General features: G+C 28.5%; 4 protein-coding genes across 4 annotated transcripts; 3 read left to right on the top strand and 1 right to left on the bottom strand.

The window, feature by feature from the left end:
* Nucleotides 1-1,803: 1,803 nt before the first annotated feature.
* On the bottom strand, nt 1,804-4,467 carry LOC114122287 (uncharacterized). Its single transcript, XM_050198701.1, has 7 exons — nt 3,996-4,467; nt 3,773-3,904; nt 3,566-3,709; nt 3,026-3,359; nt 2,720-2,959; nt 2,229-2,611; nt 1,804-2,162 (listed from the first exon to the last, which is right to left on the bottom strand). The coding sequence occupies exons 1-6, from the start codon at nt 4,224-4,226 to the stop codon at nt 2,595-2,597; spliced, it is 1,098 nt and encodes a 365-aa protein (XP_050054658.1). The 5' UTR covers nt 4,227-4,467; the 3' UTR covers nt 1,804-2,162; nt 2,229-2,594.
* Nucleotides 4,468-4,577: 110 nt separating this feature from the next.
* On the top strand, nt 4,578-6,976 carry LOC114122285 (prefoldin subunit 1-like). Its single transcript, XM_027984894.2, has 4 exons — nt 4,578-4,846; nt 5,935-6,057; nt 6,491-6,619; nt 6,682-6,976. Exons 1-4 carry the CDS (start codon nt 4,820-4,822, stop codon nt 6,802-6,804), a joined length of 402 nt encoding a protein of 133 aa, XP_027840695.1. The 5' UTR covers nt 4,578-4,819; the 3' UTR covers nt 6,805-6,976.
* Nucleotides 6,977-9,152: 2,176 nt separating this feature from the next.
* Nucleotides 9,153-11,458, top strand: LOC114122284 (peptidyl-prolyl cis-trans isomerase-like). Its single transcript, XM_027984893.2, has 3 exons — nt 9,153-9,395; nt 10,909-11,125; nt 11,190-11,458. Exons 1-3 carry the CDS (start codon nt 9,327-9,329, stop codon nt 11,396-11,398), a joined length of 495 nt encoding a protein of 164 aa, XP_027840694.2. The 5' UTR covers nt 9,153-9,326; the 3' UTR covers nt 11,399-11,458.
* A 2,510-nt stretch (nt 11,459-13,968) lies between these two features.
* LOC114122300 (peptidyl-prolyl cis-trans isomerase-like) lies at nt 13,969-16,259 on the top strand. The gene is made up of 3 exons (XM_027984919.2): nt 13,969-14,475; nt 15,258-15,474; nt 15,890-16,259. The coding sequence occupies exons 1-3, from the start codon at nt 14,275-14,277 to the stop codon at nt 16,099-16,101; spliced, it is 630 nt and encodes a 209-aa protein (XP_027840720.1). The 5' UTR covers nt 13,969-14,274; the 3' UTR covers nt 16,102-16,259.
* The last annotated feature ends 1,869 nt before the right edge of the window (nt 16,260-18,128 follow it).

Below are 18,128 nucleotides of genomic sequence, written 5' to 3'. Positions count from 1 at the left end.
TGGCGATACCACTATAAAAAAAACGCGCCAATGCTAATACCCCTAGGGTGGTGTGGAAATTTAGCAGTCCTGAATCACCTGTCATCAATAATATTATTGAATGAGGACTATAACGTGAATCGATACAAGATAATTAAACAACACAATTAGTTATAATAATAATGAGTAATATTTCACTATAATTAAAACTTAGGTAATGCTTAAAAATAACTGTCGCAGGATAGACAGATAATAAAAAAGGAGGATAACGAGAACCGATGGATTCGTGAGAATTAAACTATTATGGTCACTGGTTATCTATATTCACATTTGCTGCAGCCGGTTTCGTTGTAGGCAAAGTGCAGTGTTGCATAAAATATAGGGTCGCGGGCACGCGACGATCGTGATGGACAGTAGCGAATATCTCAAAAAATAGTACAGGTGCTCCTTAAAAAAAAACCCATATAGTAAAGACAAACAGTACCCCTACCAATATTTAAAGTTTATTTTAATGTGGCTTTTGATTTTTTTAGAATTGGCTAGGTACTTGGATTTTAAAATGTATCCACTTCACACATACTAAGTACAAAGTCTAAGTACGTGTGAATACATTTAATTATCCATGAAAGGGATGTTTGAAGCGTTGAGTACCGTTTTAGATAATATATGATGGTCACCACTGTAGCCGCATTTCCCCCATTGTGTGTATTTACATCATTAGGTATACCACGAATTATTAAGATAGTATCTATTTTAATTCGAGATTTATACTAAATATTTAATTATGACATCGACGTAGCAGTTGAAAAGACGATTCCCGAAATCCCGACAAAACACCAAAAGCACTGACTTGACACGATGTCGTATAACTCGATGCAGCTATCACCAACGTGTTAACCCCGTTTTTTCACCATAACCCATACTATGCTTCAATCGTAACAGATTCGGCACTACTTTTTTTTGTATATAATACTTAATGTTTTATAAAAAAAATTAAATACAGTACCTAATACAACCGGACTGACGGCTGACAAGACGAACCTTACAAATCAAAAATATATACATACGATTTTACATACTGTTTTAACTAAAATGGTTTGTTAAAAATTATTTATTGGACTTTTAAAACATAATAGGGAATAATATTATAATAAGTAGGTACTAGGACAATCGCCCCTCCTTGGGCTGTGTTTTTAAATTTTTATATTATAAATTATAATATTGAGCTGGAATTCACTGAAAGCCGATATTTCATCTATGAAAATCACCCCCTTGGGTGACTTCAGGATACGGTACTGTAGGTACCTAACTTTCATTTAAAATTGAAAAATTAAACGTTGGAAATTATTTGGCACAGAATTAAATTGAATGATATCGATGATTTATAACCATTTTACAATTGATAAATACATTTTCTTTAAAACGCAAATGGAATGACTCACATAGTCACATACACTGGTATTTTATTATAATGAAGATGATGATTTTACTCAAATAAGTGGTGAAAATGTAGCATTTTTTGAAATGTACATGTCTGTTAAATAGCCAGCATTACCTAAAGTAGTATTCTTGATAATATTATGAACCAGTTTTAGGTTACATTATATAAAATATAACTACAAAAAAAAAATTAGTTCATATTTAATGTCCTATCACTGTTACATTATGGCCAATACAAATGAACACGTCATAGGTATAAACTATGGTGATTCATCTTCACCATCAGTGTATTAATCAAAATCTTTAAATTTTGATATTGATTTCCCTATTTAAGTTCCTGAACTAATTCTGTGAATAAACAAGGTAAAAACTAAAACAATTGAATATTGTTAAGATGTACATTTTACTACATTCTATGAAATAAAATAAAATACATAAACCAATACATTTTTTTTACATAAACTAAAATTATTTTATTTGCATTTATTAATTATAAGTTAATTATATTTTTTTTGTTGAATGGATCTTTTTCAATAGAACTATATTAATTTTAATTTTTTCATAAAATTATTTACAAGTTAGACTAAAATTCATTTTACATACATGTTCAATATTATTTTATTTTTTGTTATTAAATAATACAATATTTAAGTTATTTTTGCTCGGCTTCCATTAACTGTGACAAAGTTAATGACCGGCCGGGACACCGGGACATGCTATTAAAACCGGGACGAATGGCAAGCCTGCATGTAAGAGATAAATTGTCTTTAGTACAATAAAATAGAATGATCAAATAATTTATATCATACTAGATAATGGAAGACGTTCTAAAGTGGCGTTAAGCTGGAATCTATTGAAACTGTCGCAATTAAGTATTGAAGTTAACTTTAACAGAAATAAATCATGGTCCTGTTCGTTGTGGAATTCTGAAACTTTAAGAAGAATTGTAAGACATAAAACATAGTTACTATAATATTTATCTGTCAGGACAAATAAGCACTTGCCTTGACATTTGGAAGTTCTATTGCAAGTTTTCAAACAGTATTTAGGCGATGTCATGGTCTCGTTATGTCTTCCAAAAACGGTTTGATGATAAATTTTAATTAAAACACCACTATATATGACCGATTATCGAATTAAACTATAACTGCCAACCTCTTCATTCACAAAAAAATTTAATTTATTGTTTTTTCTGAAATCCCAATTATTACAAAATATAATTAATTTGTTTAAATATTTTATTCAAATAAGTCTATAACTCCCATAAGTTATCAAATTATCCAAAAATATTAAATGTTACCTTGTATTTTATTTTTTTTATTTTTTGCCTTTAAAATACTACTACACAATTTCTTTCTAATTGGAGTTAGTGTTTTTGTATGGTTCTGGTTTAAGTTCAATCTATATTTCTTAGATCTAAATGAATATAACAACTTTTCACATAAAATACATCTTTTTCTACCAGGTTCTATTAATGTAGAACATTGCAAATGATGCCAAATTTGGTTTGAATTTGTTTGACCATTTTCATGATAGATACCTATAAATGATAATTAACATAATTTAAAAATCATTACTAAGTGAAAAATAGAACTATTGAATATACCTGGAAAATTTATTTTGCTTGGTCCACCTGTGCAAATAACTTTCAAGGAAAATATGTTTAGTACTTTTTCTATATCTTTTATTTGAAATGGATAAGCTAAATTAAATAAAAATTTATCTTTAGCTAATAATTTATTATTGGTAAAATAATTAATATTTAAATCTGGAGTGAAAACTATTTGTTTTTCGATCACTACTTTGGTGTCTCTGGTATTGTCATATTTCAAAAAACAAAAACTTATGCCAGCTTCATCACAAAAATAGTTCCAGCCTGGTGGTATATTTATGTATTCAAGATTATGTCTTAATGCCATAAACGAATCAACCATCTTATTCTAAAAAATATATAAATGAGATTAGGTTGGTATTAATTGTATATATTTGTTATACTTATTATTACTTCAAATATTATTGTATGATTAATAATAATTAATATTGAATTCATCAGCTATAATATATTATGTTATTATACTAATATTGTTGTTACTTGTTAGAAAGAATAAATAAATGTTATTATAATATTTTTTTTTTTTTTTGTTACCTCAGAGTTCATTAATACTTCATCAATATTTTTAATTTTTGGTGTTAAGTTATTTCCTTCAGACACAGAAAGCTCTCTTCGACACATATTGCCTTGTGTTGGTTGAAATAGGGTCAGTCCATTAGTCTGTTCACTTTTTAAAACCTATTAAGTTTTAAATAAATAATTAATGTAGTATGTAAAATAATGCTAATTTCAATATAATACCCCTGTGAAAGTTTTAGGAACAATTTCATATTGATTGGTTTCGCCAGTTTTGTTTTGGTTGAAATTTTTAAAAATTGATGGAATTGCATTTTCTTTTAAATTCGGTTTTATTCGCTGTGGTATTTTCAAATTCTTTTTATAGTTTAGAAGTACCATTGAATATCATAGAATTATAATATATTATTAGTTAATCATATATATTTAATTAAAGTTAGATACATACTTCATCCTCATTCAACTCATTCCACCATGAATATGAATGATTTATATACATAGGATCAAAATGTTTTTCACATACATGTGTCGGCTTTGTTGTTTTACCATTAATTTTTGAAACAATTTCTATCCATTCATCCCGGAGGTTATTACATTTTGGAAATTGAAACAGGGAAAATTTCTTGCCTTTACTAGACTTGTGATTTTCACAATCAACAATACAGCAAATATTAACCATTTTAATGAGCAATTACAAATTCGTAAAAGCAAATAATATTAAATTAAAATGAAATTGTTACGTTTGCAAATAAAAGAAGGATAATGAAAATGATTTTACTTTTTTTTTTGTTCCTAGATCAATTTAATTTAATTTATCATACTATATATACTATATAATAAATAAAATAGATACATTTTAAGATACTAATTCTAATTTTTATTCTGTTCACAAGAAGAACAAAAAAAATTTAAAAAAACAAAATAAATACGAATCGCTATCACAGAATAGATACTATCACCACACTATCACTAAAATACAAACTAAGATAATATTTCATCTATATTCTGTTTTTATGTTAGCCCGTGCTATATAAGGTCTTTAATCTCTTTTCTATGGGTCTTGAGTTTTATCATTATCATAATTCGTCACGTGAGTATATTGTTGGGTTCTTATTTTATTATAGTAAGTTATTAATTCTATTTAGTATTTTTTAATTCTATTTTCATGTCAGTTAATTCCTAAATCCTAAATTAATTCTTTTTGTTAAAATTTATAATAATAGTATTGCATTTACTTCTGAATATTTTTTATTAAAAATATAAATAATAAACATGGCTGTAGATATGGACTTGAAAAATGTAAGTATAACCATTTGTTATTTTGTTATTACTTAATACTTAAATTTCTTATAGTGTGCATGTCAAATAAATCATCAAATAGACCTAAATTAATAATAAGTGTTCTTTTTATAAATAAAAAAGTTGTGTACCTATGATTCAACACTTCTGATAAAATAAATGCCAAGTTCCAATGTTTTTATCTACCTATTGTTAAATAAATAGTATACAACAAAATACAAATTCATCAATTTTGTTGTTTATAGATATTAAAACAATTTTATTTGTTTTTGTGAATTATTTTTATCATATAATTACATTTAAGAAATATTGGTTTAAAATTTAAATATTACATTCTGTTAATTTATATCTACCAAAACATTTAATATTTATGAGTGATTATCATATATAAGGTCCAGATCACACTATGCGTTTTATTGGTTCGACCGATATGGGGAACCAACGGTTTTGTATAGTTCCACAAATCAATCTAGTCTGGCCCCGATAACACGTTTTATTTGTTAATCATAGATGTTACGGTTGTTTATCGATCTGTTGTATATTATTGCCAACAGATAAAATGCATAGTATGATCCTAGCTTAAGTAACTCATCTAATCCTTTTTAGTACATTGTCATTACATGATTGTATAATGCATAGTTAAACATCTAATCACTATCATACTATGTCAGCTATTTCTTAAAACTTAAAAGTTGTGTGATGTTGTCTTTTAAATAAATTTTATTATACCTAAGTGATCGAACACTTCTCTTCTAGATTTATTTACAAAATCATGTTAATCTCAACATAGTGTCATAAGTTTATAATTTACTTATTTATATTATATATAGTATTATGTATCTTGGCATAATTCTAAAAAATAAAATAAAATTATAAACTAAAATGAATTATGCATATTATTATAATCATGAATTAATAAAAATGGCTATTCTATTAGAATCAATATTTCTAATTTAAAATTAGAAGTTTAAACAGAAAAATGTATAAACTATAATTTTGTTGAATACATTGATTAATAGTATACAATTATGATTATATTACTGTATTAAGCTAATGTTGAATTATTGTAAATTATGTGATTGTTTCAGGCATTCAAAGAACTTCATGAAAAATTATTATATGCATCTCAAAAAATAAAATTGGCTGATTTGCAAATCGATACACTTCGTCGTACAAAGCAACATAATATTCTTACTAAGCAAGAACTAGAGGTATTGAAGTTTATAAATATCTAACATTCATATTGTATTTATATTATTTATACCCATGTATACAAAAATAGGATTATTATTGTAACAGTTTACACTCATTATCTCAAGAAGTATAACTTTTTTTAATTTTTACATTTTTTATTTTTTATTTTTATAATTTCAAGTTTTCCACTTATCTGATTGATAACTAAATTTTTGATTTCATACTCCTAATTGAAAATTTGTAATCTTGTGTTTACAAATTTCAATTTTGAACAAGTAGTTCATTAGTTATAATTTATAAATGTGTAGAATAGTGGACTATTATTTTGGGATACTTTAGTACCCTACCCTGCTTAAATGTTTCCTTAAACGTCAATAGTTATTAAGATTCTAATGGTTTTAAAAATTGCTTAAAATTTTTTTTTTTAATATATATGTCTATTATTTTTAGAAAATACCAAAAGATGTGAAGACATATGAAGCTTTAGGTCGTGCATTTGTTTTAACACCAAGAGACGATGTATTTAAAAACTTAGATAAAGTTAACAGTGATACAGAACAAAAAATAACTGTCTTAGAAGTAAGAATATTTCAAATCAAAAATATTAAACATAAAATACTCATTGATTTATTTTATTGTAGAATACTAAACAATATTTGGAAGGAAATTTGAAAGAAAGTGAGAATAATTTACGTGAAATGGTGCAACGCAAAAGGGATGTTGGCGGCGACAAAGAAAATCAACCAGGCGGTTCTAAAGACTAATATAATTTAAATTTGGTTTTTTTTTTAAATTCTAATTTATTAAATTAACTCCACTGTTACTTTTTTATTTTGTAACACTATAATTTTTAATAATATATTTGTTTACTCACCTGGCTAACAGAAAAACCTTATTTAATGATATTACTTATAATAAAATCATTATAACACTTTATTTTAAACATTTTTTAATTAAAGGAAAAAAACAGCAAGTTGCTCTACTGACCTGCAGTATATTTACAATTTACATGTATGCTTATCATTGAGAAGGTTTCTATAATAGAATATAGACTTATTAAACATGTTAATTTTAATTCAATGATGAAGTTACACTGCTAGCTTTTATTTCTAGTAATATTTCATAGTCATTTATTTAATTATTTGTGATTACTTTTTCTATTATTAATACAGTTGGTCAAAGTTATACTTATTTTTCAATACACATCACATATATTATAAAATATCTATTACAATCTATAGGCATAAAATAACGTATCCTGACTGATACAATTACAATGATAATTTGCTTAATAGGTTAGGTACTTGTACTACCCAATTTGTTGATAATGATATTGTTATCCAATTCTATGAGTATTGATTTTTCAATTGACACTATCAAGTGTCAATATAGGAAGATGGTCCTTTTTTTTAAGTACAGTTGAAAGCGTAGTAATCGGGATACAAAAATATAAGAAACATCTTTTTTTTTGCACCAACTTGAACTGCCACAATCATTTTTTTTTTATTAGTGGGCGGCTAACACTTGTACTTTATGAAACTCTTATTCAGATTATAAAAATATAAAATGTATTGAAAATTAAAAGTGACTATTATTTTTATTATTTAAATTAAGGTATAATTTAACATATTTTAAAAAACATTCAAATGTGTTGTCTTTATTGTTTTTTAACCCTTGTTCCAACAAAAATGAGAGCAGCAATGATGGTGATGTACCATGAATTTTTTATAACTATTCAAAGTTTTAAGCCCCTCCCCCACTTAAACCCGTTTTATGAATGCACCACTGGTGGAATTGACTAATAATTAGGAATGGTTGACGGTTTTATGTAAGTACCCTTTAGTTGAGTGCAGAAAAATGTATCATGTATTACATCACAAACTAAACTGTAACTGTTTATCTCATGCGTTAGACCATTGATTTTATACTATATTATAAAATCAATACTTAGACCTAGGTTATATTATTATATTATTAATAGTATTATATTAATATTATAGAAGTTTCATAGTTGAGATAAAACCTAATCAACGTCGAATCATTGGGAATGACCATATTATAATATTATGTAGAAGCGGTGGCGTAACAAAAAAATTTGCTTCCCCCGCAAAAATAAACACTTGGCTGCTAAAATATTGTCATACCAAGTATAACCCCATAACCAAAGGCCCCAAATAACCGTAAGCCCCGCAATGCAGGACTGCGGGCCCTCAGTTACGCTACTGTGTGGCAGATGACAGGTTTACGATAGACCGCATAATAATTATGACGTGAGAAACGTGTGGTAGACGACAAGTGTGCGGTAGACCGCATACGACAAGAATACCCAATTTAATTAAATTTTAATGATTTATGATTAAATTACGATATTTTATCGTCGTGACGCCGTCGTAGTTAGTTTCAAGTTTGATTACAAATACGTCAATACTAATACTAATCGTAAGTTGCTTAGTTTACTCAAAAAGCTTCTATACTATGTACACACATGACATGATATGTCACATAATATATATATATATGTATACATATTACATACATATATCATCAGTGTTGTAAAAAATGCTATACATATGATAAAATAGATCTATTTTGTCATGACTATAAGGCTAAAAAAATAAGTTTTTCTATTTAAATGACTAGATCAAATGAAAATGAAATACAGGACAATATTTTTGCATGTAGGTACCTATCATAAATTTAAAATTACAACCCATTTTATTAAAAGAAGAATAATATGCACGGCTAGATAGAATTTCCATAGCGTTTTAAATTTTTATTCGGCTTACACCAATAACAGGGAGAATACAAAATATTCTACTTTTGAGTACGTGCCAGCTGCAATTCCCACTTGAGCATATTTTCAAATTTTCAACCGTTCTGCGACGACGCAACGGCTCATCGATTTTAAAACCACCCCGCCTTCACACCGCCTGGAAACCGACGACCGACGCCATATTGACCGCCAACAAAATCGATAAAAATAAACGATTGTTGATTACCGCCACGTCGAGTTGTACGAGTACACCATACCATAACGTATATAATTCACCGTAGAATGCGTAGGAAATCGCAACTATCGAACAGTCGGACGTATCGATAGTCTGTTAACGATTTTCAAGCTGCCGCGCCGGTCTTAATTTCCGATCGTCCCGCTTCCCGCATCATAGACTTGTGTTTGCCGACTAGTCTTACGTACAACGATCATTAAGTCTGTTGTCGTGTCAAATTCTCGTCAACACTTTCGGTTATTATCTCGACTATACCTCTAGTACAGACCGTCCACGCAATGGCCAACCCGAAAGTATTTTTCGACATGACCGTCGACGGACAACCGGCCGGCAGAATCGTCATCGAAGTAAGTTTGTCCGCACTAGTACACGTCACACGACAACATTAACAATAATATTATCAACGGACGGGCAAAGTATTTAGGCCTATACTTCGGGCATTTTGAGCGAGGAGTTAGTCATAAATCGCCTTTACTGTTCAACAAACGTTGCTATAACGTATCTACCTATATATTATAAAAATTAAACCAATTAATTTTATAAAAAATTGTTTTACCTACCTACGACTTGCAAATGTTTTTCAAAGATAGGTGTGGTCGCAACGCTTGAAATGAATGTCCCTAAGTTCAGGTTGGGATCAAGCAAATGTTCCAAGCGGGAAAGCGCATATAATAAAAAATAATATACCCAAATATAGATGATTTATATTTATATCATAATATCTTAAGTTTTATTTCATTTGTGATAGGGCGCCATCCCTTGGATCCGCTATGCCCATGCCTAAGTCCATTAATTTGTTGACATTATTTGTCGTTGCTACGAAAATTTTCAATGATTCGTTAATGTGAGAGGCAGTTTAAAAAGAAAATTTTTGTTTGACTTTTGTAGTTTTAGCTTTTTGTCCAGTATCTCAGCTCCAGCACACATATTAAGTTAAAATCAATACTAATGTGTTGACTGATTCCTCACCTGCTCTTTACACGTATTATATCATAATCGTATTCTATTGTAACCCGCTGTTCACATTAATACCTTATGAGTTATGAGGTACAAGCACTAGGTACCTACAACAAGACAAAAATAAAAAAAAATTCCCCCTCTTTTTTCCATTACTTAATGTGAGTCATGTTAGCACTAACTTAGAAGGTCATTTTTTGTCATACTACAAAATAAATTAAATAATTATATATATTCTTTGGCCTTACAATTACATTAATTCTGAGGAGCACATGAAAATACCAAATCAAAATATTACAAAGTTAAATATTGATTTTTTTTTTTTTTGAGATGTTATACTGGTTAAGAAACAGTCGATGGTTTTTTTCAAATACCTATAATAACTTATAAAATTTATCAATATTAAGAAGACACTAATCATATTATCTATTTTCTCCATCTTAGAAACAGACGACATTGCGAATTTATGTTCTGTAAACCCAATTGATTATTGTTAATTTTCATATGAGAGTTGACTTATGGTCGAATAGGTATTATATTATGTACTAATGTGTTGGCTTTTTTCAATATTTTAATTTTTATCCATGATTTACCTATATTAACCTAATTAAAAGTTAATAAACTAAGGGTAATTTAGTTTTAAAAATAATTAATGTTTGATAAGTGAATATATTAGGTTATATCTAACAATTAATTGTTCGATAGACAAAGACCCCAGTGGTAATTCTTATTTTGTTTTGTTGTTATTATTATTATTACCTTTAAAAAAAAAAAATTATCATATTTTAACTTTGAATCTACTAAAATCTATGTTTATTATATTAGTTTTTGTCATTACAATTGAATAAGCTTTAAATCTAATATTTTAATCTAACTCTTATTTAATACATTTTTTTACTATAGTTACGAAAAGACGTTGTGCCAAAAACTGCTGAGAATTTCCGTGCTTTGTGCACTGGTGAAAAAGGTTATGGTAATAAAGGTAGCGTTTTCCACCGTGTCATCCCCAACTTCATGTGCCAAGGTGGTGACTTTACTAATCATAATGGCACTGGAGGCAAATCCATTTACGGTGCCAAGTTTGGTGATGAAAACTTTACCCTTAAACATACTGGACCAGGTATGAATTTATATTGATTATTTATTATATTATGTAAATTAACTAATTTATCATTGTTTTGTAGGTATTTTATCGATGGCTAATGCTGGTCCAAATACTAATGGTAGTCAGTTTTTCATCACTACAGTCAAGACTACATGGTTAGATGGTAAACATGTTGTTTTTGGATCTGTTACCGAGGGTATGGATGTTGTAAAAAAATTAGAGAGCTATGGAACTGATACAGGAGAGACCAAAAAGAAAGTTGTTGTAGCTAATTGTGGAGAACTTTAAGCATTTTTTTTACAAACATTCTGTTACTAACATTTTCATTAAAAAATATGCTGAATTTTATGTTAACTTTAATTCATTAAGTGAAACATTCCATTTTTTTTATTATGTAATTAATTTTCTCCTATTTTCTTATAATTTTTTTTTTACACTTATGTATGAATATCTTGAATTGTTTAGAAAATTATAACAAGCTGATGATAATTTTTAGATGAAGAAAAAAAAACATTAACAGTTATTAACTAGTTCTCTTCTACATTTTTTTCATCTAGTGTTACAACAGTGGCTAAAAAAAATTAATAAATAGCAATTAAAAAAACTGATGTTAAATTATTTTACCTCTCAATTAAATAAATTATATGATTAACCTCATCAATTATTCAAATGTATGTATCCAAATAAGTGCTCATCTAACACTCGAAAGATAAATATTGAAGTATAGAAGAATCCGTTTAATTGGGATACTACATAAGGAAACACCCGTTTAATGGGGACAAATTAGCTTAGTTCCAAACGAATGTATTTATTTTAGGTAATTTAACTTCATTTATTGGAGGTAAACTTTCGGTTACAAATAGTTAAGGAGCAAAGATAAAATTGTCTAATTTGATGTTTTAACCCAACATGTCAAAACTAACTATCTAATATTTATAACTCATATATACATACATACATGTACATTTTGTTAATTATTTAATTTTTGTAAATCATTTCATTTTCTCCTACTGCCATGTACTTTTTGAAAATAAGAATCAATTAGCCTACATACCTAGGTACAACATTACTTTATGACGAACATGTACAATCAATTAATTAATTTACGATATAATAAAAAGTATTTGAATTAACTAGGTATGTTTCAATAGAGTTGTTATGTTAAGTATATGCACTTTAATAGTTTCGGTTTATTGGTTATTTAGATAATGGGGACAAATAGGTCACTGCCCAATGTCTCCCAATTAAGCAGATTCTACTATATAATATACAAACATCTAGTTACCTATCAGAAGTATCTAAAAATATTTTAATAATTATTATAAATTTACATGGTGCAATATAATGAAGTTGGTAGTTATTGGCAAGTTGTATATTTTACATTACCTACTATAACTTATTACAGCTGGGTATTGAGTATAAACTAAACCTTATAGGTTAAAACTAAAAATATAAAATACAAAGCAGTGAAATTCAAAAATGTTAGTATTTCAACATTTTCTGTTTATGCTTTATTAATATTGCAGGTATTTGGTTAAATTGTATAAAGCAATAAAGTAACATACATTTTGTTTTTATGCAGGAATATTATTTTATTTTTATCAAGTCATACTTATTTTTTGGTTCATTCACTTAATTGTTTAGTATTATGTTGATATTTTACCTACTTAATACAATCCATTTAATGAACAAGAATTAAAAAGTATGTTAGTATATCGTAATTAGTAGGTTACAAAAATGTTATGCATTTATTGTAAAATATAAATGATTTATAATACATTCTTTATGATATAGGAGACAAAAATACACTCATTACACAAGGGCTATTAAATATTACTACGCTCGGTAAGTTGTACATTTTTTGCAAATAAGGTTATAAGATAATATTTCATGATGTAGAGAAGATCTCTGCATCCGACATCGTGTCATATTTATAATATAAGACAAGAAAAAACGTTTTACACAAAATTAGTAGTTACTATTTGGTAGGTATTCTATTGAATTTGTGCGTTGTAACCAAATAATATTAAATTTAGAATTGTGTTATATGATTATTATAGGTAGTTTTTTTCAACATGCAATGTGTTTCAAATTTTGAACATTCTATTTACTACATAACTTTAGAAACTTTTAAATTCTTATTTATCAATAGCCATGTCTTAATATTGCATAATATTCTGTTTTCCAACACGACATAATTATGTACATCTAGTAATTACCACGGGCAAGAATAAAATACTATATTTTAATTTACATTTTAGATTGTGATTGGAACAATGATGGTTTATTGGTTATTCGATGATTTGTGAAAATATTAGAGGAATATGCAAATTGCAAATGTGTTGTATTTATGAGATTTTTCAAAATGTCCGTATTTGTCCAATAAATACTTGATTTTAGGTGTTACCTTTTATTTTTGTAACGATTGGCAGTCGAACACGTTATGTCACATACCTATTGATAATCGTTTCGATATAAATGTTATACCTACCTAATAATAATCGATATAGGTAATGTTATAATGAAATAACAAATATAATACCTAGTCAATAATACATAAATATAAAATTGTTTTAATAATACAATTTACAAAATAATATTTTAAACACACCTCTTTTTTAATATAATATTATGACTTATGGTATACCATTTTGATGATGTATAATAAATATTAGGTACCTATTTAGTTAATTTGTTTTTTTACAACAAGGAATATTATTTTTCTGTTTCATGTGTGTAAATGTATAATTATTTAAAATAAGTAAATAAAACTATTGCAGTGCAACAAAATACAATTCATTCTTTGTAAAAATTCGAATGGGATGTTGGGGCTCATTGAAAATTACTGGGACAGGGGCACGCCGACTCAGCCAGCGTAACGACAATCGGCAAGTTGCCTAAAAACTTAAATAACGGGGAACGGACATTAAGTATTTGAGTTTAAAAGTATTAACAGCCTGCTGTTTATCGACGTACTGCTACTGTATTTGACATTTTGACCCCGTCACGATGACCTAAGGACCGGCGTTTTACGAATGTAAATCATGATAGGCGCGCGCGCCGCGCACAGTCGCTAGTCAGCAGTCGCTAACGAGTTTCCATTCTCCTTGGACGTTGTAGCGTCTGTGTGCTGTATAACCTCGAAACCGGACGAAAGCAACACAATGGCGTCCACCACGTTTCGCTTGTTCACCCGCCGACAATTCCAGTACTGCTCCGCTCCGAATCACTCGTACACCGGAGGTCTTGCTTCATTCCTTTTATACTCAACGAAATCAAAAGCTTCATCTACCAAGATGAGTCTCCCGAAAGTGTTCTTCGACATGAGTGCCGATGGTGAGCAATTGGGCCGCATCACTATCGAGGTAAGTGTTGACGCTGAGAATTTTTCTGTTCGGCCTGTTTTCAATTTGGTTTTCAAACGCCGAATAGAATGAGAACGCGTACAGGTATCTTCTCCGTTAACCATACGTGGTTTTCTCGCCGAATTTCAATATTCCTCACGCCTCGACTAGCAGATTTTTAAATTCCCATGTTTTTCACGTTCTTGTACGCTTTGCTGTGACTTGGCCGACGCCTTGATGACAATTAGAGTATTACAGTAAGGAATTGTTTTTATTTGCGTTCGATCTCAACGGAATGCCGAACATTCTTGTCTCTGACGTTTGGAACGGGTCCAAAATACCTTGATAGTACCTCTTGCTCCCCAACATCGACTGAAATCCTGTCTAGGAGATACCATTTAAATGTAAATAAACATTTTCGTTGATCTTTTTGTTTCGGTAACTGGAAATATGTAGAGTTAGGACTTTCCAAAAGGAGGTAAATCTGTTAACAATACGAGAGTTACGTGTTTGTAATGGTTCCTCTTTAAGGACTTGTTTTTTTATTTTCTATTAGTGAACGAATTTTAGTCTGAGGCAAGACGTCTGATTTTAATTCTCATTAGAAACCACGTGTTTTACGCCGACACTAGTTGAATTTTAACTGTTGAGTGTTGGTATGGTATACATTGTTTTTTTTACTCTATGGCGATGATTGAAGAGATTATTTCTCCTCTGTCAATCTGAAAAATAAAATAACTGTGAAATTGCTATTGTAGGTTTTCCTTAGGATAATAATTAATCAATACTAATCTTTTTTATAGCTCCGCAGTGATGTAGTACCAAAAACAGCCGAAAATTTCCGTGCTTTGTGTACAGGCGAAAAAGGTTTTGGATATAAAGGAAGCATTTTCCACCGTGTCATTCCCAACTTCATGTGCCAAGGTGGAGATTTCACTAACCATAATGGCACTGGAGGAAAATCCATCTATGGAAACAAGTTTGAAGATGAGAACTTCACATTGAAGCACACCGGTCCAGGTGAGTTACTTTTAAGTTAAAATTTTATTCATCTTATTATGAATTCACTAGCTGAAACTCTTGCAAAAACATAATTGTTTAAAAAAGTAATTTGATATTGTTTATTTTTAATCAATACTATTTTAAAATTGCCTGTATTTATCATTTTATATTTAAAATTAAAATTTTAGTTGATCCGTGTAAATATTTTATAATGCTCTTGTAAATCCAAAACGTCTATACCTAAATTAATTTAAAAATATCAAAATAAATGTTTTTTTCTCATTATTAATTTCCAATTGCATTTAGTTTTAATAAAATTGTTTTATTAGTCTGTACCTTGTGAAACAACTACATCACTACTATTTATAGTTATATGAAGTTGGTAAACAAATAAAAATGTATTAATTTTATTAACAAATAAAATGTATTTCAGGTATCCTGTCTATGGCCAATGCTGGGGCCAATACAAATGGTAGTCAATTTTTCATTACCACTGTTAAGACATCGTGGTTGGACACCAAACATGTAGTTTTTGGTGCCATCGTTGATGGTATGGATGTTGTCAAGAAAATCGAGTCCTATGGTACTCAGAGTGGTAAAACTACCAAAAAGATCACTGTCGCCAATTGTGGACAATTGAGTTAATTTTTTTGTTTTACATTTAAATGTCAAACGTATCAATTGAATAATTTGGAACAATAATTAATGTCAAATATGTGGTCTACTTAAAAATGTTTAATGCATTTATCTGTGTGGTATTCTGGATACACAAATTGATAATACATTCTAAATAGTTAATATTATATTTGGTTTTTATTCATCTTTGTAAACCTTCCAAAATTCTTAATCCTGCCAATTTTTAAAACTATGTTTTTGTATCCAATATGCCAATATTTTCTACATAATAGATTATAATTTTACTACTGTTGAATTCAAAATAAATTGTTTCAATGCTTCATGGCCGCACAATTTTTATTTTACTGGTAAATTAGGGTATTTTGTACCGTATTTTAACATTTTTATTTGAGGGCAATGTAGCATTAATGAAGTGCACAATTTATAACTCGTAGAATAAGTTAATTAGTGTGATACTGCTTGGAGTAAATAAATTTTACCTCATGAAACAATACAATAGTAATTTGGTCATTGAAAAACTAAAATAATATGTTAAGCTGACATAATCTTTAATACTCGACACCAAAGATCTCCAGCTAACAACATGTATGCCGGGTATGGCTCACCAAGCTAATTTATGCTTTGATATTAGTATAAATTTTCTATTCTTCAATTTCATTATTTTCTTATTTCTTATAAAACATTGGCCCGCCGTTTAAAAAAGATTGGAAACCCCTTTTCTACATATTGAGAAAATAAGTTATGATTCTACACTTGAGTAGTACTTGGAATTTTAGCAAAATAAAACTGGTCTCTATTTTAGAGTATTTTGAGGATGTGTAGAATTTACATGTTTTCTCGTTTTTAAAGAATATAGAGTAATATGATTTATAACCATGCAATGTTGAGTAAAAGATAATGTAGAAATATTTAACTTAAACGCTCATTGAGATGTTATACATTTGAATTTTGTGTAATGTTTTATTATATAAATTTTTTTTTCTCTTATATTTTAAACAATCTAAACTTTTGTGGACATAATATTATGTTTATGTGGTTATTCTGGTTATAGAATAGAGTACAAACAAATTAATTTTATCGATCGAGTACGGAATTCATATAATTAGATATTTATAAACGATACTTGATGACAGAAGTCATCCACTTCTTTTTCAGGGGTGATTTCTGTTGGCAAAGTAAATATCATTAGTGCATTATAAAATCTAAAGTAAGAATTTTTCAAAAAAATGTATTGAAATTATATCACAGAACTATAAATCTAAGAGTACAGATCTATAGTGAATGATAGTGATTAAAATAATTAATATAAGTTAAAAGTTTAATCATACATCATATTACTCTTTAAGATATCAAATAATATAATATGAAACCAAGTTGTATAAATTAAAAATTCTAAAGATCTACTTATTATAACATACCTAATGTTAATGACGTTGATTAATTGTTTTCCAACTCGCACCCATCTAGGTATCTGACATCTGTATCACTTATTAACTTGTATCACATTTAGTATTTATACTCATTGAACATTCTTCACATCACGGTTTAAGATATACCTTAAACCCTGCTTCACACTAAACCGTATATATTAGATTTTAAGTTAACTGTAAATAAGCAATTTGAAAAATAAAGGTGGAATTGAATTTTAGAAATACAGTAGAAACCATTTATAATGACATTCAAGGGACCAAGGAAAATAGGTTATAATAACCGTTTGTCATAACCAATAATAGGAGTCTATATAACTCCATATAAGAGTTTTACAGGGATTTTCAATCTAAGGTCATTACAACCGGTGTCATAAACAGTTTTTACTGTATCATACTTAGGATTGGAATCAACTACAAATTAACTCTACTAAGTGTTGACAACCCGCCCACTAATACTATGTAAGGGCGCTAAATTTTTATTAGCCCCAGTCATCAAATGTCCTAGATCCAACACTAGTGACTGGTCCAAAGTACTCGGGTACTACACTTTAATTGGGCCCAGGGTTATTTTAAGGAAGTAACAAAACATCTTAAGTAAATATTCAA

The sequence above is a fragment of the Aphis gossypii genome, chromosome 1 (genome assembly GCF_020184175.1).
Source record: "Aphis gossypii isolate Hap1 chromosome 1, ASM2018417v2, whole genome shotgun sequence".
Lineage (NCBI taxonomy): Eukaryota > Metazoa > Arthropoda > Insecta > Hemiptera > Aphididae > Aphis > Aphis gossypii.
This window is presented reverse-complemented; position numbering and strand designations above follow the sequence as displayed.